The sequence below is a fragment of the Panthera onca genome, chromosome D3 (genome assembly GCF_046562875.1).
Source record: "Panthera onca isolate mPanOnc1 chromosome D3, mPanOnc1 haplotype 2, whole genome shotgun sequence".
Lineage (NCBI taxonomy): Eukaryota > Metazoa > Chordata > Mammalia > Carnivora > Felidae > Panthera > Panthera onca.
The window spans coordinates 56,990,303-57,013,503 of record NC_138350.1 but is presented as its reverse complement, the minus strand read 5'-3'; the positions used below and the strand labels follow the sequence as shown (position 1 = coordinate 57,013,503).

The following is a 23,201-nucleotide window of genomic DNA, read 5'->3' as shown; positions in this document are numbered from 1 at the left end:
ACATTCAAGTCAAGCAGAACCAGCAAAGATGGAGAGTGACAGTGGGAGAGCAGACACACGTAGTTGCTCCTTGTACCACACATGCCAGGCCGCACGCTTGTCACTGACATAACACACATCCTTGCTTTCAGAAGGCTCACTCCTTGGCTGAGGAAACAGCCATCAACTGGGGTCACCATGGTATGCGGCCAGGTACCCAAGAGAGGGCACTGGATAACAGGCGACAGGGGGTTCCTGGAAGGAACAGCTGGGACCCACGGCAGAGCCCTTCTGCAGCTGTGCTAATCAAACACGGGAACGACAAGGGCAAAAGATCCCCGAGGGCTCAGACCTTGCCTTCCTCTCATGTCGATGAGCCCTCGGCATGGTACTGGGCCAACATCTGCTCACAAAGTTCCAGAACATTTCTGCTCCCCCTTCCCATTCTCTTTCGTCAGGACCTCCCTGTCAGCACTACCCCCACCACATGAATCCCCTATCCTTGAGTTGCTGCCCCATGCCAGGCTGGCTGCCCCCTGGGAAGACAGGGGAACAAGCATCATCTACCCTCCCTGAGTGCCCAGGAAGCAGGAGGAACCATATCATATTAGTCTTCAGGAACAGCCCTACAGAGAACTAAAGCATCTGTCAACACTGAGGAGTGGAGACTGCTCACGACTTCCCATCGCTGCCAGTTCCTGTATTTAATGAGCCTTTCTCTGCCCCAATGGTGTTGGTGGTGAAAGACCCAGTGATACATGAGTGACACAAGTGACAGACCCAGTGCTTGTCATCACAGGGACTACAGAGGAGCAAGGAGAACCTACCTGCCTGGCATGGCAGAGGTGGGGGAACCCTACCACCATTGGACGGGGAAACCCCAGCCCCTCACCTCACCCAGACACAGGTAAAAATATCTACATGTGACAGTGTTCTAAGAGTAAAAGCACAGTGCCCTAGGCGGGGGGTTATGGCAAGGGACTTTGACAAGGCCTGGGAAGGAACATAAAAGCCGCTGTACCAAAATGACATTTAAACAGGGTCTCCAAGAATGAAAAGGAGTGAAAATGGGGGAAAAGTAGGGGCGCCTGGGTGGCTCAGCTGGTTAAGTGTCCGACTTCGGCTCAGGTCATGATCTCACAGTTTGTGAGTTAGAGCCCCGCACTGGGCTCTGTGCTGACAGCTCAGAGCCTGGAGCCTGCTTTGGATTCCGTGTCTCCCTCTCTCTCTCTCTGCCCCTCCCCCACTAATGCTCTGTCTCTCAAAAATAAATAAATGTTAAAAAAAATTTTAAAGAAAAGCAGGGTAAAGTGGATACAAGAATGTTCTGGGCAGAAGGAAAGTATGTGCAAAGACCAGGAGCACAGGGCACACTGGAGGAATGAGAGCTGTCTTGCCACATGGCTGTGGTAATGGGCCTTGCAAGGGGGGATGTTACTCTAAGGGCAGTGATGGCTGCTGCAGGTAGAGACAGACAGACCACACCTCCCAGTGGGACAGCTGAGGCATGTTTGGTGCTATCAGTGAAGCTCCTTGTTAGCATGGAGCAAACAGTCCAGAAAGCAAACCCTGATGACAGAGAGACTGAGGAGGAAGAGACGAATGCCAGACCCCGGGGCTCAAGAGAGGATGATGAATAAAAACATGGCGCCAGTGGGAAGCTGTTTCCAATCTAAGAGCCACTGGGACAGGTAGCGTGTCAGCCTCTGAGGGGAGTGTGGGATGCTGTCTCCTCAAGATCCCTCTGTGGTGAGGCCTCTCTTATTGCCCTCAGAAAATGAGGCCAGGGGGCGCCTGGGTGGCTCAGTCGGTTAAACGTCCGACTTCAGCTCAGGTCACGATCTCGCGGTCCGTGAGTTCAAGCCCCGCGTCAGGCTCTGGGCTGATGGCTCAGAGCCTGGAGCCTGCTTCCAATTCTGTGTCTCCCTCTCTCTCTGCCCCTCCCCCGTTCGTGCTCTGTCTCTCTCTGTCCCAAAAATAAACGTTAAAAAAAAAAAATTCAAAAAAAAAAAAAAAAAAGAAAGTGAGGCCAGGAGGGAACAGTGAAGGCCCAGACCATGGTGCTGGGCAGGGCACCCACTCCCAAGCACATGCCTGCAGCCCTGTCTTTGAAGGAGGGTCAGAAGTGACTGCAATATACCAAACCTACAAGTCAGGAGCTGCCAGGAACCCCCCACTCATCCCTCACCAGCCACACCCGCCCATCACCTTGGATGGAGGAAGGACGTAAAGATCTGCCTCATCTCTGGGGCTGGGCCAAGGAGAGGAGTTTTGAGAAGTTCCTGTGCCAGGTGCCAGGTCACCCCTCTCCTCGCAGCGGGCATGAGTGCGGAAGTGAAGGAAGGACATGGCAAGAAACTCCTGGCAACACAAAAGGCATCCCAAACTGAGACCTGTCTTCCTGGACCACATCCTAAGTGAGCAGACTGATGGGATCCTGGCATTGCCAGAAGGCACTTAGCAAAGGCCAGAAAAATGTATTTGGCCAGAACCAGCACTGACCTGATTCAGAGAGCTTTAAACTAAATGTTAAGGTCAGAGCAGAGAGAGGAGAAAAAAAATCAAAATGAAACTGTATAAAAAGATACAGGAATGGACAATTTACCTAATATGGAAGAAATTGTTGAAGAGGCCCCCAGTATATTCAGAAGGAAGTAATGAAGAACCTGGTTGTCGCCAATGCCGTGGGAAAGAACCCATAGCCGGAATGCAACACTGAAGGGAATTCTCTATCCAAAGAACACAGACATTGCAGGACAGAGAGGTTGGGCATAGGAGCCGGATTGGAACCCATCAACGCAAGAACCATAGGGAAAGAGGGAAAACTCCAGTGCTACTGTCAAGAGAATATAAAAGGGTGCCCAGTCAGATGCTGGTACTTCCCTCATGCAGATCACAAAACCAGGAGAGAGAGGAGGGAGAGTAGGCCCTGAGGAGTGAGTCAGGGCAGACATGGACTCCTAACAGCTACTGCTCTCTGCCCCTCCAAAAGCCCAGCACCAGCTCCTCATCTGGTCCCCCAAATTTCACTAGACGCCAGGCCCTGCACACGAGGTACCAGGTACCTTCTACACACTGGTGCCTCCCAGGAACCACATACACATCACCCTGTGTAGCCCTCACACCAGCAGGATGATTAGTGTCCCTGTGTGAAAAATAAGGACACATGTCCAGAGAGGTTAAGCAACTTGTCCAGGGCTACACAGTAGGCTGGAAGCTCATGGCTGCTCCTCCAGACCCATTTTCTATTCTGCTCTGTGCCCCAGGAGGCTGGCTCCCTCTCAGTGTGACAGAGGTCAGCTTCTGGGAGGTAGCAGCACAGGAGGGAGGAAAGAGAGGCTAGACTATGCCTCCACCCTCTTCACGTGGGGCCTCCGGTTGGCAGAGATTGTCAGGCCACTATTTCTGTCCCATGGGCTCCTTCCCAAGGCTACAGCTCTCACCAGTCCCGGGCACTAACCAAGTTCCCCCAGGCCTGGAGGTGGGAGTAGTGTTGACAGTCTCCCAGTGCTGCTAGTCCCTGGGCACTTCCCCACCTGACAGACCTGTGATGCTCTCCACACCTCTGTGAACTGTCCCTACACTGGCTGCCCCCAGGCACCTTCTGAGCATGTCCATCTCCTTCCGACCTCACCGATAAGCAGACCTGGGATTTGAACCCCGATGGGCCTTGAACCTCTGTTAATCACGATGTTACACTGTGAGGTTGGTGGCTTATGCTGCAAGGGAGAAGTTCATCATCATTCCTCAAAGGACAAACACACACACACACACACACACACACAAACACTCAACATACGGTGTGCACAAACATTCCAGGTCGGCTTTCATCGATGTCCCTGACAGCTGAATCCAGAATGTCCGATTGGAATCTCCTGCCATGCAATTTTTCTTTGAAGAGATAAACTGCTGGTAGAAAGATCTGAACTTAATAAGTCTTTGGGTGGCTTCAATTGATTTCAATCTGTCATGGTGTCTCGACGACTCTGCCAGGACTTGGCTCTCTGGCAGGTCTTACGAAACCAAGGGCTGGGCCAGCCAATTCTATAATAGTTGCTCCAAATCATGTACATTCCAGGGACCTCCCCAGTTCAGAGCTAATAACTAACACCATCAACTTTAAACTTGTGGTTTAGTCACATAAATGTGAAAAAGGTCCCACGAGAAAAAGCTCACAACTTTGAAAATTCTTTAGACTTTGCCTTTGGTGTTGGGCCAGTTCTTGCTAAGCTGTTCGCTCAGATTCACTCTAGAGCAGGGTTCCTTGACTTTAATACCATGGATATTTGGGGTTGAATAATTCTTGGTTGTGGGGGGAGGGGGGAGGCTATCCTGTGTGCTGTAGGATGTTTAACAGCGTTCCTGACCCTCTACCCACTAGAGGCCAATGGCACCTCCTCCTCAGTTGTGACAACTAAAAATATCTCCAGACACTGCCAAATGTTTCCTGGGGGAGTGGGGGAGGTAGCAGGGATTGTCCTGTGTTGAGAATCATTACCCTAAAGGAATAGTTTCATTAGGATGGGCTCAAACTCAGCCTACGCAAACTTTACAAAAACAAACAAAAAGCCCACTTTGTCATTTGCAAAATACTGATTCATCAGTCTAGTGAATTTGCATGCCTTCAAAATTTAGCAGCAACTTGTTCTCAAAATTCAGCCTAAGTTACCTCTTAAAATGAAAACCGTACATGGCCAAAATTACCTTCGGAAGACATTTTGGAAGATGCCACTGTATAGATACCATACCAACTCTCATGGTTCCAACAATCAAGGATTTCCTTTAGCTTCAATGGAATGCCATAAAAAGTACTGGGCTTGTAGTGGTGGGTTATGTCATCAACAAATACAAACCCTTATACTCTAAAATCACATTTGATCCAGCAAGTTGTTCATACTACAAAAGGCAATGAAGGTCAGGAAGGACTCTAGAAAAAAGCAGAGCTGTGGCCCTCATGTCATGCTCACAATGGAAACCTCCATCTGAGGTGGATGCTGGGAAAGATTACAAGCACTATTCAAATTGTAATTTTCACTACCCACCTTTACCCCTCAGAATATGCTTCTGATTGAGTCCACTTGGTTAAACATGTATAGAATATAAATTCCACTGTATTATCATATAGGACAAAAAAGAAGCCTCTAGTTTCAGGTCCAATTATTTTAATATTGGTTAATGAATAGATTCTATTTCACACTATAAACAGAAATTTTTTTTAAAAAGGCAATTTAAGATTATTGTATCCTATATCATTTCTCTATCTGTATTGTATCATTGCCTTATCATTATCTTGAACTCAAACTATATAACCTCAAATATCAACCCCTGGATACGAAGACTTTCTTTGAGCTTAAATTCTTACAAAATCAGACAGATCTTGTCTTGATTCAACCAGTGTCAAACATGATTAATGCCATTATCCATTTGTCTTTCCATGCCCGGTAGGGCTAGTAGAGCTCCTGAGTTGACTACATGCTCATTTTCTTACAAGAGCACATAGGAAGACAAGTCTTTCCTCAAGGATGAAGACATGGTCTAATTCCAAACTGGCAATGCATTTCAAGAGCACCTCTAGTGCTTGTCAAGTCCCAGACAAGAACATCAATGACATCAAAACAAAACAGTGATTTTGGAAAGTATACACTAGCACTAAAATGGATAGTCCCGGGTAAGAACAGCTAGCAAATAAATGGGGTGAACTTGAGGTTTTTTCTTAATTCACTTTTTCAGGCTTAGCAGGATCTAGTTACTTTTAATTACATGTTAGATGGTCCTAATGTAATTAAATGTTCTAATGTAATTAGTAGTAACACTCATTCATTCCAGCAATATTTATTGATATGCCAGGCACTATGCTAGGCATCAGGAAGTCAGATGTGAAAAAATATCTTCCCTGAATATTTTTCAAGATAAAGTGGTCTAGCCAAGAGACATTATGATATCAAAACAACTAATATCTAAAGAAAATATTAGATCTTCCTGCCAGTAGAGTCTGACCAAGCCTAAGCAGAACCAGGTGGCCTACAACCAGGATACACCAGAAATCTTACTTTTATATTCACACACCAAACAGTTGACTCTTCTTCATTTATACCTAGTCAATAATCCACTTAGTCAATATCTCAGTTGATCTGAACTTGTTAGCAAATTAATTCACAAAAAAATGGAGAAAGATCCACTTAAGGGGTATTTTAATAGGTGGTTGAATAAATATCTTAACTATCAATTTATCAAGAATCATCCTCTAACTTTTCTTCCTCTTTTAGTGTTAGATTCTCAGAAGGAAATGGCCCACATAATGTCAACTTTCTGTAAAAGTTCCCTTTCTACATTAAACCACCATCTATTCTTTGGTCTTTATAGAGTGGCCTATATTGTCAAATATGTGTCCTCCATCATGATCCATGTAATAAATGTCTGGGTATAGGGGAAATAGCTGTCTCTATAATGTGTCTGCCTTCTTTTTTTCATGCTGTTTGTTCATTCTAGCTCATAAAACATTTACTGAATGTCTATTCTGCTCCAAGCATTGGGAGATAACAAAGGTGAGTGCAGGCATGGACTCTCCTCTGGGAAACACAAAGTGGAGGAGGACGGGGTACCATTTATTGACTATTCAGTGAGATAAGCCCCTGTATCCTTGGTATGCACAAGATGTAAGGGAAATACAAAAGAGGAATCAAAGATGACTTTAGAGAAGGTCCTTCAACTAGATGGGTAAGATGGATAAGAGTCCAGTGGGCACCCAGTGGAAAAGGGCTCTCAAGCACAGAGCACATGTGAGAAAACAGAGCACCTTTCAGGTACTGACAGTGGTTTGATGCTGATGGGACATAACATGTAGGGGTGGTTGTGGAGGTAAAAGACTGGGTGTAGGGAGTGGATAACCAAAGTCTTGAGTGCTGTATAAGGTCTTACCTTTTTGCTATAGATAATGGACAGCCACTAGAGCTGTTTAAAACAAGGTATAGATAGGATTTTTTTTTGGGGGGGGGGGTGGGATTGGGTTGCTAATAAGAAGCTGGAAGATGTGAGGTCTATTAGAAGTTACTGAAATGGTCCAGATGAGAGATGGTTAAGACATGAACTAAAGCAGTGGCAATGGGGAGGGCTGAGTGGAGAGAAAGGAAGCCATAAACACTAGGTGATTGACTGCATACAGGTGTGAGTATTGAGGGAGGAGTAAAAAATTACAGGCATGCTTCCAGCTTAAATGACTAGGCCAAGAGATATGGTCTAAAATAGATGAGGACTGGAAGGTATGAGCAGGTTTAGGGGGTAGGGATTTTACAGGTGAGAGACAGGTGACCCTCCCATCTGAATGTCCCAAACTGGAACCTATTGAGTGTGACATATCTGAGGAGTAGATGCTGATGTCTAAGGAGGTTAGATACATGTGTCCTGAGCTCAAGAAGGCCAAGGCTGGAGATACAGATCTGGCGATTTTTATCACATGGTAGGTAGTTAAACATCACAGGTGAGGATGTGAGAAAACAGGCACAGATTAGGCATAAAAACAGAAGGTTGCTAGGAAAGGACCCTTGGAAAAACCCAATACTTAGGGGTCAGGAAGAAGAAGAGTCAGTAAGAAGACTGAAACAAACTGATGAGAAAGACTGAGATAAAAGATGAGAAAATACTGATGAGAAATGCAGAAAATATGAAAGCCAAATAATACCCTGAGTCTGGAGATTATCTAGAGGATACATAAGGACCAAGAGCTGCTCGATCTGAAAAGTCAACAAAAATCTACTGGAACTTCCAAATGTATCTGGTGGAGGCAGCTTTCTCAGAAGATGTTCCAGCCTCAGAGGGCTCTAAATATTCATGTCCTGTTCAGGGGCAGATAAGATGCCTTGCAGGGTCACTGACCCCAAGAGTTCTCTTGAAAAAGCATACTTAGGCAGTACAGCAGCTTTTTATCTTGATGAGGTCCCAATAGTTCATTTTTGCTTTTAATTCCCTTGCCTTTGGAGATGTGTCAGATAAAGGGTTAGTATCTAAAATCTATAAAGAACTCAACAAACTCCACACCCGAAAAACAAATAAACCAGTGAAGAAATGGGCAGAAGACATGAATAGACACTTTTCCAAAGAAGACATCCAGATGGCCAACAGGCACATGAAAAGATGCTCAACGTCACTCATCATCAGGGAAATACAAATCAAAACTACAATGAGATATCACCTCACGCTGGTCAGAGTGGCTAAAATGAACAAATCAGGAGACTATAGATGCTGGCGAGGATGTGGAGAAACGGGAACCCTCTTGCACTGCTGGTGGGACTGCAAACTGGTGCAGCTGCTCTGGAAAACAGTGCAGAGGTTCCTCAAAAAATTAAAAATAGATGTATCCTATGACCCAGCAATAGCACTGCTAGGAATCTACCCAAAGGATACAGGAGTGCTGATGCATAGGGGCACATGTACCCCAATGTTTATAGCAGCACTTTCAACAATAGCCAAATTTTGGAAAGAGCCTAAATGTCCATCAACTGATGAATGGATAAAGAAGGTGTGGCTTATATATACAATGGAATACTACTTGGCAATGAGAAAGAATGAAATCTGGCCATTTGCAGTAACGTGGATAGAGCTGGAGGGTATTATGCTAAGTGAAATAAGCCAGGCAGAGAAAGACAGATACCATATGTTTTCACTCATATGTGGATCCTGAGAAACTTAACAGAAGCCCATAGGCAAGGGGAAGGGGAAAAAAAAGAGAGGGAGGGAGGCAAACTATAAGAGACTCTTAGGACTGAGAACTAAGGGTAGATGGGGGGTGTGGGAGAGGGGAAAGTGGGTGATGGGCAGGGAGGAAGGCACTTGTCAGGATGAGCACTGGGTATTGTATGGAAATCAATTTGACAATAAATTATATTTAAAAAAATAATAAAGGGAAACCTTCTGGAAAAAAAAAAAGAAAAAGCATACTTATAGGGACTGGAAAGCTAATTTGTGATTATTCTGCCACACTATAAGCAGTGTACCATTTTGCACAAACGCCTTATGAGGGTGGGGGAAAGGTAGGGGTGGGTAGAGTTGGGGGCAGGGGTGCTGGAAGGAAAAGTGGAGATGGCAGGGTGGTGATCAAGGTCTTGACCACAGATAAGAATGCTAGAAGGAACCAGGTAGTTATTCTTCTTTGTTATTTCCCAGTTCATAGTCAATGACTCTGGAAATTCAAAGTACCACACTGAAGGATGCTCAATGTCCCTACTTGTGGAGGTCTCCTGAATGTCCCTGAGAGCATTTACCCAAGGCTCCCACTTCGGATGAAAGGCACTGATGTCTTTCCAGATTCCCTGTTAGCACCTCCAGAGGAACACAAGCTCATTAACCCCCGGAGCCTGCTCCAGGCTGGGTCTTGCAATACCTGATGTTCTTTTTGTCAAGTAAGATCAAACAAGCTAATTTCTGTTCTAAAGTTGAAGACTTCGTTTCCATTAAACAGATTTTAAGATGCAAATTTGTAAATGTTGGTTACACACCATTATAATCCAATGCTTGGAAACAATTCTCCAGGGGTCTCTTGTGTTTCTGCAGTCTTATAAGCAGAGACAGTGACAGTCTTTATTCTGGGATATCCAAGGATGTGTGCATAGCAAATAGCTGTGGAAGACAGAGACCTTGTCTCCCCCTGGAGCAATAGACTGGTTGGTTTATAGCTTACTGTGATAAAAATAATGTCTCTCTCTGGGACAAAGGGAAGACAGACTTACTGCCCAACATAAAAGATTTGGGGTCCCCAAGCTCAAGGTTCCTCTCTGTGTATGCAGCTATCATACCAAGCTAACACTTGGGCCTATTCACATCACCTTGCAGGAACTGGGGCTTGGAGAAATGGCACAAATGCTGATACTCTAGCTACTACTATTGCTATGAGTAACGAAGTCTGTTGTCTCTGACCCTGGAGTTTCATGTCTTGTGCCCACATCCACAAAATTGTAGCAGGCTAACTTACTAACTTAAAAATCAAGTCAAGCCTTAGACCCTTTGGAGTTTTTGATACCTAATTGCCACCTATGAAAGTACCATGTTGATCACCTAATACTGCTCTTTAACAACTATTCCAATGCCATTGTGTGCCTTGTCTTTACTTAAGCACACTTAAGATTCATATTTGGTTTACTCCAAAAGGATTCAAAACTGTTTTAAAATATGGTGCATGAGGAGTGCCTGGGTGGCTCAGTCGGTTAAGCGTCTGACTCTTGGTTTCGGCTCAGGTTATGATCTCATAGTTTGAGTTCAAACCCTGTGTCAGGTTCTGAGCTAACAGTGCAGAGTCTGCTTGGGACTCTCTCTTTCTCTCCACCCCTCCCCCACTTCAAAAATAAATAAAATAACATAAAATAAAGTAAAATAAAATAAAATATGGTGCATGAAAACACACTGCAGGCAACTGTCATTTTCTATAAGAGAAAAAAGGGAAAGTTTTGTCCTTTTCCATTTTTAGAGACTGAGAAAAAGCAAGGCAGGAAAATCCAATGATTTGCAAAGGCTCTTAAAGCCATTCCATGGCAGGTGTAGCAGGTGGTGCCTTGGCCTTGGGTAGAGTTCCTGAGAGATTTTGTCTCACTGACCAAATGGCATCAAGTAGCAGCAGTCAGGTGAGGTGTGGGGAGGTGGGGCCATCCTGAGTCACAGAACCACAGGAATCTAGTTTCCTGCCAATTCGTGAAATACTGGACTGGAGGTGTCCAAAAGCTTTATGCAAGGGAACCAGCATGCATAAGGCTGATGACTGATGATATTCCATTGCTACTGTGCCAGTTGGAAACAGGATACCAGATGTTTCTGATTTCTGCCACGAGGATTGGGTAACTTAGGAGAGTGTCTACACCTGAAGGAGACTCAAAACATGTCACACAAGGAAGGTGACAAAGGTGCTCAGTCAATGGCTAGGAACAATGACAACAGCTGTGATGATGAATGACGCCCATGTGAAAAATGATTCATTTAAACCAGCAGAACATTTCATGATATTACTATACAGCTACATTTTATTTCTAGGTGAGAGGGTAAGGAAGCTAGAGGAATAGTCCTAGTTACCGGCACTTTATATGCTTGGATCTGTGAGAGAAAATAATCCGTTCAGCAGGTCAATAATTTCTGTAATGCCTCTGAGTGAATACTGGTGAGTAGGCCATGGTCACATCGGTCATATTTTGTATCTCCAAGGCCCAACAGTAAGATATTTGGAAATAATCTAGGAATCCAGGTACAGGTAGAAAAAAATCACCAATGAACTTATTTTTCCCTGACATAAATATAGCGTGGTAAAAATTTTAAATGCATCTCTAAAGTATTACTTCTGTGTGCAATATAGAGACAACTGAGCTAAAAATAAGAAAAATAATCTAGCCAGTATGTAGCCTTCCTGGCGGCATTAGTGGGTAAAAGCCACTTGTAAGTGCTTGACAGCAGCTGCTTTCTAATAGGAAAGGTAATTTCTCTCCATTTAGCCTTAGGATGGACCCAGGTGTGCCAGCCAGGGGGCAGGGAAGCCACACAGTTCTAGCCTCCGAGGAAGGCAGTTCCTAACAGGGATACACTGCAGGGACCATCATCAACACCTGGTTTTGAGATGAATGGTTTCTCCATTCTGTTTCCATGAAATAGGCTCCCCGGATCTGACACCCACTGGGATAATAAGTTACTTTGCTAAAATGACTTCACTTGTGGGTACACAGATTATTGTTTTTACTCCTCAGAGAAACTTCCCCAAGAGTCAAATCAGAGAATTCAATCCCAATAAGAATACTGCACCTTTTCCTCTAATTAACAAAAATAATTTATTTCCTGACACATCGGTTTCTTAAAGTAACAGGAAATAAACTGGTGAGATATTCTGATGTATGCCATCAGGGCTCAGTGAAAATAAGGAAAGGCTAATTAAAGCAATGGATGGAGAGAGAGGCCCTTCATGTTTCCCTAAATTGGGGTAACATGTCTCCATTAATTGCAGCCCAGTGCAAAGGAGAACACATGCATGTGTTTGTCCCTCACTTGGGCCTGGTAGTTTCACACAGAGGAAAAATACTCCGACCATCACCAGTCTAGGCAGTATTGGGACAAACATCTGCTAGGAGCCACAAGAGGGCCAGATGGAAAAATAATTCAAGCACACATTGACTTGATGGTGGGGGTAGTGGCATAATTTATACAAAAGTTACAGCAGATTTAGCTGGGAAGGTGTTTGGCTGAAAGTTCTCACTCGATAGCACATAATGCTATTGGTCTTTTAACATTTACCCTTCTTTTGAAATATATTTTGTAAGGGCAAAGGTAAAGAAGTTTTTAATGTTTTCCTATCTTCTGCTATTAAAAATTATCCAGAATCCAAGTAAGGAGTTTCAATAAAAGAACTTATAAAGTGACCTTTAATCCTGAAATATATATAACTCAGTAACAAATAGCTGTTTTTCCTTTTCTTTGAAAATACAACTCTGAAAGGTAGGCTGCAATTTATGCAGATATTGGGGAAAGGGTAGAAGCAAAGGGATCATGTGGCGTTAATGTGCACACCACCACAAATACTGGGGTACCACGATGCCCTGATAAATGGCTAGGTTGCGGTTAAAAGTGGGTTCTACCCCCAATCTCCCCCATTTACTCAGTTGCTCGAGTGGGTGTTAAATAGTAGCATTTGGGAGGAAGGGGCAGAGCATGACAGAAAAGTGAAGATTATCATCGTATGATTCCACAAGCAGAGAGAATGAAAAAGCGAGTCAACCCCTGGCACATTTGGACCACATAGTGCCAGGTGTTTGGAGCAGGACAAACATCTGGATGTGTGATTATATTTTTTTATTCTTCCCCCAGATGTTGTGACGTTGTAAATGTTAGGGCTAAGCAAAAAATGCCTTTGAGCATTTAAAAATGGGGCCTGGTAAAAAAGAAGAGATTATTAATGGGATGCTGGCAGAATGTTTCAAAGAAGAATAACAAGCTAGGCTGGAAAAAAAAAAAAAAAAAAAAAAAGGTCATTCCATCATCGTACTTCTGTCATAGGGCAAAGGTCTCCAAGTCAGAAGGAAGTCTCAGCACCTTTCAGAGACAATCCTCTCATAGCATGTCTTCTTATACGTTTAAAATTTCTAATTGTATAATTCAGCTAGGTATTAGGACATAGACATCAGATTACTTTGCTGATTCCAACTGCTTTGGATAATTATTTAACCTATGATGAACATCTCTTGTAGATTCCACAAGAACCCCTGCTTTTTTTTTTTTTAAACAACCCAAACATCACACAGTGCTATTTCATTAATTTGTAATCGTGTCTCAGTTCAAGCCCAGTATTCCTATTTCAGATGCTCGCGTGGTGATTTCAGCCAAACATTCTCTCAGTCTCTACTAATCCCTTCTCCATAGAGGAAAATGACATGTACTCTTTATCTCTCTGAAAGCATACATAAATAACTTTATTTCCCCCCAATACATATTGCATATACCCCAAAAAAGTATTTTCTGTGTTCTTACTGGAGTTTCAAATATTCTGCCCATTTAATTGGATAGAACAGCCTCAAGTTTGATCATAGCTGGACAAAATACTTGAGGAACTGTCTTTTTGTCACAAACATCAAGGAGACTAAAAGCTTGGAGGACAAACGATATTTATAGATACTGACACTTCTCTCTCAGCCTGGGGACCTTCTGTATTTCACAGTTTAGACAACCATTCTGGAAACAAGAGTGGGTGAGACTCTTAGAATTAAAAGTTCCAAGATTAAGTGCTGAACCGTCGCTTTGCAGGGGAATGTTTTTCATATGGCCTCTGGAAATACCACAATTTAGATAGAGCAAGGATACCAGGCAGGGTCTGGAAAGCACAGAGCTGTCAAAGCACAGTCTGTTTTCCTGATTCTCAGAGTCTCAGTATTTTAAGACCGACATTACTCATCTATGACCGAGCCATCTGCCTGGGACAATCTTCCATGGCTCAGGGACCAGCAGGAACTGGACATGATGGAAAGCTGTGGCAAAGCCAGCCCGCTTCTGCAGAATGAGCCCTGAGGCTCGGAGAGCCAGCGGAGAATTGGACAGACAAGATTGTTCTGTTACATCCAGTTCTGCTGAGGTCATGCAGTCCTGCCTTGTTGAAATTAAGCTTTACGCCATATTTAGTCAGCCCTCCGAGAGTTAAAAGTTTAGCGTCTCTGTTGTCTTCAGTTGGCTAAGTCTTGGTCAGGCTGCAAGCCATAACACTCGGTTAAATTGAACAGTGCTAGCTGCAAGCTCGTCAACACGCACTGTAGACGCCAGTGCCCAAGACCCATCGTCTCTGTTAATGTGAAAGAAAACGGTCCCACCACTCTCAGGGCAATCGGGAAAACAGCTGATGCTCCCCGGCTGCAATGTACAATATTGTTTCTCTCCAAATAAAGCTAAGATGACAGACAATTTCCCCAGCGAGAGCCTTTCTGTCTGCACACAAGCATCTACAGCCACACCACGTGCCAGTAATCGTTACTATATTCCTTTTTTTCTTCTTCAACATTTCTATTTCCACCAGATCCACATTTTTTTTTTCTGCTGGCTTTGATTAATTTTATTCTCCATCAGTTTAATTTAAAACAGACCGACAATTCCTAGGGTAAGAACATTTTAAAGTGGTCACTTTATTGGGCAGACCCAATAAATAAATAATGTCCAAATTACAGGGTACTAAGTTAATACCCTGTGATTTAGAAAGAAATGGCAAAGTAAGCCTTATTTTTAATATTCTCCCTTCTCAATGACCATGCATTGACAACCATTATACACAATTCTGCTTTAACAGAAGTGGCTCTCAAGGCATCTAATTTATCAGTGCAGTGAAGTCGCCCTGAGTTTACCCTTAGTTGCCCCTCAGTACTAGTTTGCATGTAGTAATGGTTCCTACTTCCCAGAAGCCTAACATTAATTTCCCTCTGCTCTCCCAGCACTCACCTTGGGGATGCTGAGGTGTTCCCAGAGAAGAGGATGATGCCGCGAGAGCCTCTTGTGAGTCTAGAGAAGGAGAGCTATGGCTCAGAGGGGTGGGGGAGGCAGGGGCCGCCGGGGAGGTCAGGTCCAAGGAGAGGTCACCTCTGCCCCGGCTCGCGCTCCGGCTTCTCACTTCTCTCTCGTGCGCCTCGGCTGCCAACTGCTCCAAGTATTTGTATCTGAAAGTTAAATTCCAAAGGGTTTCCGTAAAAACAAAGAGGAGCCCGTGGCCGATGCTTGTTTATGGATGAAACACCTGCAGAGTGAGCTGGTTTCCTGATGCACAGAGCACAGCACAGGGCTGGCTGGAGGACCAGTCTGCCAAAAACAGCCAGCAAAGCCAAGATGCTAATGATTAAAATCCCCGCATCATTCATAACCAAACAAATTGGGAGAAATGGCAACATCACACAGTCTCCAGAGACTGGATCACTGCTGCAGAATCCTACTTTGCTCTTTTAGGAAATGTGTACAAATAAGCAAAACAGCAATAATGCCCATTACAAAGCCCCAACAGTGACAGCTGAAAACCACACGCACTCAGAGCTTGCAGCTGTGAAATGGGAGGGCGCCTCGGTGTGGGGGAGAGAAACAATGCCCCCAAAATACCGAAAGGGGTTGCTGGACGGAGGCCTCTCTGAATTTCTGAACCTGCTTCAATGCTAACAGCAACGCGACTGGAATTCGCTTTGTTCTCCCAGTGTCGACCATGGAAACTTTTTTATATTCTAAAATATTTCTGAGTAGGACTCAGACATCCAATAGCTTGGACCTGACGTCACATATAGTTTATTCATCAAAGTCAGTTTAAAAGAACAAAGATACATCTGTTTTGCATTTCAGGCAGGCAGAACCCACTAACTGTTTATTAAGACCAGCTACCAATCATATTCCTCATAGTGTGCTTTATAGATCAGACCAAAATAACTTTGAAATATGTGCCTCTTCCAGATGTCTGCTAATTTTACCCACCATTATTTGTTCAGAAGTGAATTTATGAATTCAGCTGTAGCAGGTTTCTGTCTCACCAACCACTAAACTTTGAGACAGGTTATTCAAGACCATCACTCAGATCCATCGGGATTCACTGCTTCTTCAGTCCCTCCCGGTGGGCAGGCCCCCCCAACCCTAGCCCACCAAAGCCCCCACCACACATGGCATTCCGGATTCACGCGCCCAAGAAAGGCAGAGCATATATATGAAACCCTTAAAAAGGATGCATTTAAAAAGCATGCATTTCTTCATGCATCCTTAATGTGGGCGTGGCTCCCCAACGTCTGCCACAGGGACCCCTGCTCCCTGCCAGGCCCGAGGCAATCTGCCCCGCAGGCCGGGCTCGCACGCGTGTCTCCCTCTGCGAAGCCTGCCTTGACCACCACAGCTGGAAGTGATCTTAGCCTTGCCTCTGAACTCATGTCGGATATGTAGTCCATTCAACTCAGATGGCATTTTACATTTACTGCCTGGCATATTTAGTCATCTTTTCACATGTGTGTGTCTGTTCTCAACAAGCAGATAATAGGATTTCTGAGAACAGAAGATTACCATCCTTTGTTCTTTCCCTTGGCACCTTGCACTTGCCGGGCCCAGGGGAAGCAGGCAAGGCATGCGGTGAGGAACCCGCAAGGCGGCACCTTGCTGCAGGGGTCTACCCGCAGCAGCGGGGGCCGAGGGTGGCCGACGCATCTATTTCAACTTCTTAGGGAGGGAGCTTACTTTCATGGTGAATCTCTGAGAAAAAATGCGTGAGGGGTCTGCATACACATATGTCTGGGCGAGGTTTGGAGAGCCTTACGGTTACGGGGCGAAGGAACTCTGGACTTCTCTTGTCAGCAATGTCACCTCTCAAAAGGTAGGAGAGGTGACAAAAGGAAGGTATTTCTGAACTTAATCTGGACCAGCAAGGAAAACCACCTGGCTATGGAATCTTGGAAGAAAGTGACCTTGAAGGCAAGAGTCAGAATCCCAACAGGAGGCATGTTCTAAACGAGATGGTGGCACGGTCGAGGCCAGGAATGCCGTGAGCCCAGGAGGAGCTTGTGAGGCATCCCCACGCTGAGTCCGAGCCTTCTGTGACAGGAGAAACGGGCAGGCAAGGGAGGGTGTGCAATCAAGGGGACCTGTATAGGTCCAAGGCTTCAGGCCAAGAGGACAACCCATTTATGACCTTCATTTCAGGTGATCCAGCCCTGGCCCTGGCCTCTTGGTACCCTTCTCCGTGGGCAGCCAGACCGGCAGGTATGTGCGGGCAGAGAGTTCACTTCACTTTCTGGGGGACTCCAGGGGTTATTCCTTCAGAGTGTGGATACGACTCCAAGGCTTCCTGCACACCCTTCACCTCCTAGATGTCATCCTCAAGGATCTGGGGGACATGGGAAGAGTCAAGGATTTCATAGGAATTCTCCCGAGGATGTTTATCTGGTAGACAAAAATGGCAGGGGAGAGGGCCTGAGGACTTGTTTGATGGGTGTAAAGTTTCTTTTACAAGATGAAACGAATGCCAGAGACAGGCCACACAACAATGTGAACGTACCTAACACTACTGAATTGCACGCTTAAAATGGTAAACTTGATCTTCTGTGTATTTTGCCACAGTTATAAAGACTTTAAGATATGGCAGGGATGGGGGAGGGGCATCAAGGTCAATAGTAAATCTTTGTGGAAAAAGCAGTGCCAGTGGCCATCTGCAATGGGCCGGAGTGGTGAGGGGAGACTGGCATGCCTGGGAAGAGCCAGGCCACCGGGCATTTAGAGGTTCACAGCTTAGCAACCTCTCCTGACCCATGTCAACCTCTGGCAGTTCCTGGGGAGGAAGCTTGCTCTATATCACAACCTTGTCTTACAGACAGACTCTAAGTGCACTTAGGGGCCCAACAGTACCTACTCCCCCAGGAGCCCAGCAGCCCATGAAATGAGATGAGGGTCGAGGGTCCTATGTCCCTGTGGCTTTGCAACACAACCCCCAGCTGAGAGTCTCCTAAAGCTTCCTGTATGCAAAGCACTGGGTTTTCTATCCACAGGCCACAGCCTTAAGAAAAGACTTTTCACCTTTCCTACTTTCACCTCAACACTCCCATTTATCCCATCTCTGCTCATATCTTTTGTTTATTCATTCATCTTTTCATTATTTATTGAACATTTGTTGAGTGCCTGTCATGTGCTAAGTGCTGCAGCAGGTACTAGAGATTTAATAATAAACACCCCCTCCCCCCCGCCCCGTGGAGCTCACAGTTCAGTGGGAGAGATAGGCAAACAAACCTTTTGAATGAATTCACACATCCACCAACGTGGTGGGCTGCAGGGCTAGTATTTCAGCCGAGGGAACATATACGGGCTTGGATCTCGTTCCCCAGGGCCCTATAGAAACTCTGTTTGATTTTACATTAACTAAACCTACTTACTGATAACTTTTCCTGCCACTCTTCTACTTGGGAACTCTTCCTTACATTAAACCAAAATCTGACTCCTTCCAAGTTCTATTCTGTCCTCAGACCAGTTAAGCAATGCTCAGAATCCTCTCTTACTGCTTCATTGATCACTTTCATGCATAATTTCCCAAATCCTAGCCTAGTCCTGACCTTCCCCTTGCACTCTTTCCCATAGCCCCTGCCTGCCATAGGCATTTCCTATGCCATCCCCCTGAGACAAATCCTTGCCCTGACCCCACCCCAACCCCACCCCCAGCCTCAGCCTGGATCTCATTCCTTACTATTCCCTTAAAAAATTTTTTGTGAGGGGCGCCTGGGTGGCTCAGTCGGTTAAGCGTTCGACTTCGGCTCAGGTTATGATCTTGTGGTCTGTGAGTTTGAGCCCCCACGTCGGGCTCTGTGCTGACTGCTCAGAGCCTGGAGCCTGTTTCAGATTCTGTGTCTCCCTCTCTCTCTGCCCCTCCCCTGTTCATGCTCTGTCTCTGTCTCAAAAATAAATAAACGTTAAAAAAAAATTATTTGTGAATGTCACTGAATCATGATCAGATAAAGCCTTTCTTCTAATGTTAAAGAAGAAGCAGCACCTCACCAGAATCTTACTCTGGATCTGCACCATTGTCCATAAACTAGTTTGCCTCAAATGCTGGAATGAGATAATACAAAATAAATCAAAATGAAATCAAATGTGACTGGATAGCCTTTACACTTCAAAATAGCAAAACCACACTCATCTTGCTACACTGGATGACACAAACCTTAAAAAACCATCTGCTGTGATTCTGGCCATTTTTATCTGAGTCACTGCATTTAGAGTAAGAGACATGGGACCCAACAAACACACCTGGGTCTACCTTGAAGAGTTTCTAGATGGAGCCCTCTTCCTTACTTCTGAAGCTCTTTCCACCTCTGATCTCCAGTTACCCCATCCATTTCTGAATCCCATTATACTTGGAAATCTTATCTATTCCTGGTCTGCCAGGAACCCAACAGCTTTCCAAACAGGGGAAAAGTTTATACCCTCTCTCCCATCTTCACCAGGTAATTCAAGAAGCAAACTAATCAAGAAAAGTGGCTGGTCCAAACTAAAGGGAAATTCCTGGCTGCTTCCACAATCCTCCATGTAAACAGAGATGGGGTCCACATGAGGCCACGGAGAGGCCACTCCTGCACCAGCGAAGAAGCCCCAGGCAGATGGGTGACATAGGGCAAGGACTGAGGTCAGAACAAGAGGTGACAGGAGAGGAGTGGCAAACACCTCTCTCTCTGCACAGGTCTTCCAGGCCTAAGTGATGCTATGCTTTGGTGAAAAAAATCAGTGATTGCTATCCAGAAAGGGGTAGACTTCAGTGGTTTGGGACAATTTTGAGGTCAGTCTGGACCTTGAGATCTTCTCAGAAGCCTTAAAGCCTTGCTTGTGGAGACAGAACATAACAGTCAAACTGTCCAAAGTTAAAAAAAAAATGCAGAATCTGGAGGGAAAGCTAAAAACTAAAATAAAATTTGGTTTCTTAAGCCTGGACATGAAGTCGACAGCATTTTCAGTCAAAGTCTATGCCCCCAATGTCAAAAACAGGTATTAATTAGAGAAATAGAAGTTTCTTATTTCTTCCACTCTAAATTTGCTGGCCACCACTGGTTATTATGGTGGCAATAATCTAATAAAACACTGGAATTAAAGCAATGCCATAGTTTTGTTTATAAGGCTGACCTAAGCATCTAATTTTTTAATTGAACACAGACAGACTGCACTTTTCTTGTCCTCAGACTGTCTTGAACTATTTAGCTGAAGGTGTCTAAGAAAACTCAGCAAAGTTCCACTTATTGGCATAGTTCAGATTGTGAGGTTCCCAACTGGCTCTAGCAGGAAAATCAGCCTTTCCATTGCTCCATGTAGTATCGCCATCTGGTGGTAGAGGGAATAACTGCAGGCTACAGTGCTACAGGGTAAAAACTTGCCTTTTGCTGGTTTACTTCCAAAAAACGGTTTCTTTTGGTGACCTAAGTTTATTAGACACGGAATATATTCACTTTCTATATTTTAGTGGTATTCAAATCATGTTGCCATGATTTGAAAAAATAAAATAGCTTACAGCTTAAGTATTTTAAGTAAAGCTGTTGGTTCATTTGCTCCTTTAACATACCTCCTTCCTAAGTGCCTACTATGTGCCAAGCACTGCGGAGGGCACTGGGACAACCAGGAAAACAAGACATGGTTCCTGCCATCCAAGAACTGAGTATAGTTCAGTAGGGAGACAAAGTAAGTGATCAGGCACATCGTGTACGAGTCTCAGGAATGTCTGGCACCTCAGCCAGCGCCTGGCATGGTTTGTGTGTTCAAATATTTGTTAAAGGAATGCGTGACCTGGAAGCACACAGTAGGGACACGTAGCCCAGACTCAGCAGTGGTCGTGCAGGGTATTTAAAATATATACCATATGTCAGTATGCTAACCTAACGTCCTCATTTGGTGAAGAGTATGGAGGAACAATACATTTCACACCACAATGGCACTAATTACTAAGTCTGTACTTTCTTGGAAAACGTAGATAACTAGGGCATCCTATTCCACAAAATACCAGTTACCCAAAGTCTTAGGTGACTTGAGTGAGCTATTTTAATTAACAATTCCCTTAGCATGCTTGGTTAAGAGTGCAAAGTCAAGTGCCATTTGGTTACAATGGGAAAGAAAATATATACAAACCTTTCTTCTCTTGCTTGTCTTTGCTCCTCTCTTTTGTCTAAATACTCTCGGCTAACAGAAATATGCAGAAGAAACAAAATAGGGAAGGAAAAGAACAGAATTAGATGCTCATGAAATTGCCAAGAAATTATTAGTGTTTCACGAAAGACTGTTGCCTCAGAAATGGAAAGTGGTTGTGCTGGATTAAAAAAAAAAATATATATATATATATATAAAGGCTACCCTTTCAAACTACTAAATACAATGGATTTCCTATCGAATCACAGGGATGAAAACATGGGAAATCCTACAAGTTAAAGAAAGAAGAATTTAGGTATATGGGTGAGAGAGGAGACAAAAAAGGTTTTTAAAAGGTGAAACAATACATAAATAAAATACGCAACTGCAAGCAAGCAATAGCTTTCAGAGATGATTAACGTCCAGTCAAGTCCTGCTAGCTCCACAATTTTCATCTCAAGGATTAAATCTAGGTGGGTCCAGGTGTCTAGGCCATTTTGTGTTGCACTCTGCAGTTTGGACATTCATGCCTCAGTGCAGGATTCTTCCTCTCCATTCCTACGCAGGGATCATGGGAAACTCTTGCTTTGTACATTCTCTTGTCTGCACTCGTGAGATGCCCAACTTTGTCCACTTCCCACGTTTGTTGCTCTGCTCCTGCTGATGAGATTCCAGCTTGAATCTAAGTTTAAGACTTAGGATCAGCAACTTCTCAGTGGACCACTTATTTTTCTGAAAAATTATGACTTCGTGGCTTCCTAAACTGGACGTCACAATGTAGCTTAAGTATTCTACCCGCCCCCCTCCCCCCCACCATGCACTGGTAACAGGATATAAAGGGACAGTAGGTCAAAGCAACTAAAGCAGCTTAGGAGACGGAGAAAAAGAAACAAAGACCCAGATTTGTTATCATTTACGAGCACTCATCCTCATCACCTTCCACATTAGAAATAATATGTCCCATACCCCAGGAATCTTAAGATCATATTCAACAAAAATAAGAACAGGTAAGGATGCTCTCCAAGGGAAAAAAACAAAAGAAGTACGAATAACTTAAATCAATAAATGGCTGAATTACTATTTCCTTTTTTGAAATTCGTTTCATTCACATCCTCAGACTTTCAGGCTGGAACTACAGTCATCATAATTAATAGTTGTATGTGGTCTGTCCTGACGATTGACCAGCACTCCTTCTTGGACAGGGTTCTTTTTTCCAGGATCTGTGTCTTACATGGGAAGTGAGACCCACTCGGGATGAAAAGCAAATAGTGGATAGTTACAAGCACGGTCTCTACCTAGACACACAAGCATATGAATGTACAGCTTAGTATTTGTTACAATGCGCTCTTGTCCTATTCTTCTGGGGCTTCAATGATATGAATGCAAGGCATTTTGTTACTGTTCTATAGGTCCCTGATACACTATGTTTTTTTCCCAATGTTATGCTTCATTTTTTAAACTGGATAATTTCTGTTGTTCTACCTTCAAGTTTACTGACTTTTCTCTCATCTCCATTCTGCCATTGATTCCATCCAGTGAATTTTTTATTTTGATTACTGCATTTTTCAGTGCTATATGTATTTCCACTTGGTTCTTCTTTACAGCTTCTATTTCTTTACAGAGACTTATTTTTTCACTTGTTTCAAAAGTATTTGCCCTTACTTCTTAGGACATGTTTATAGTAGCTCCTTTACAGTCTTTGTCTGATAATAACATCTATGTCCTTTTGCAGTTAGCACATTTTGATTTTCTTTCCCCTTTAAGATCCTCGTGGTTTTTTTTTGTGTGACACGTTACACTGGATTGCATCCAGAACATTTTGAATATCTTGAAATGAGACTCTGGGTCTTCCTTGAATTCTATGAAGAATCTTATTTTCCTTAAGCAGGCAATCAACTGGGTTAAGTCCAGCCTGCCAGTTCTGACACTGGCTCCAATATTAGCTCAGCTTTCAAATATTTTTAATGCTATTCAAATTGAGCCCTTGTGTGCACCACCCAGTAGCCAGTCCTGGACCTTGAGTGGCGGTCCACTCTGAATTTAGTTCTCAAAGTCTGTGGTATGCTCTGGAAGTTCTGAGCCACATGTGCACAATTGGGAGATGAACCCAGAATACTCTCTTAATT

The 23,201-nt window shown here is 44.1% G+C and overlaps 1 protein-coding gene across 8 annotated transcripts in view; it reads right to left on the bottom strand.

The window, feature by feature from the left end:
• Window positions 1–23,201, bottom strand: part of FHOD3 (formin homology 2 domain containing 3) — a 468,838-nt gene that overhangs the window by 71,679 nt on the left and 373,958 nt on the right. For 6 of the 8 annotated variants that reach the window (XM_060613641.3, XM_060613642.3, XM_060613643.3 and 3 more), the window contains 2 exons: window positions 21,079–21,129; window positions 14,914–15,128 (listed from right to left, as the gene is read on the bottom strand). In XM_060613641.3, coding sequence (XP_060469624.2) covers window positions 14,914–15,128; window positions 21,079–21,129 — 266 coding nt within the window. The remainder of the gene's footprint in view (window positions 1–14,913; window positions 15,129–21,078; window positions 21,130–23,201) is intronic. The other 2 variants (XM_060613644.3, XM_060613650.3) reach the window with 1 other exon arrangement.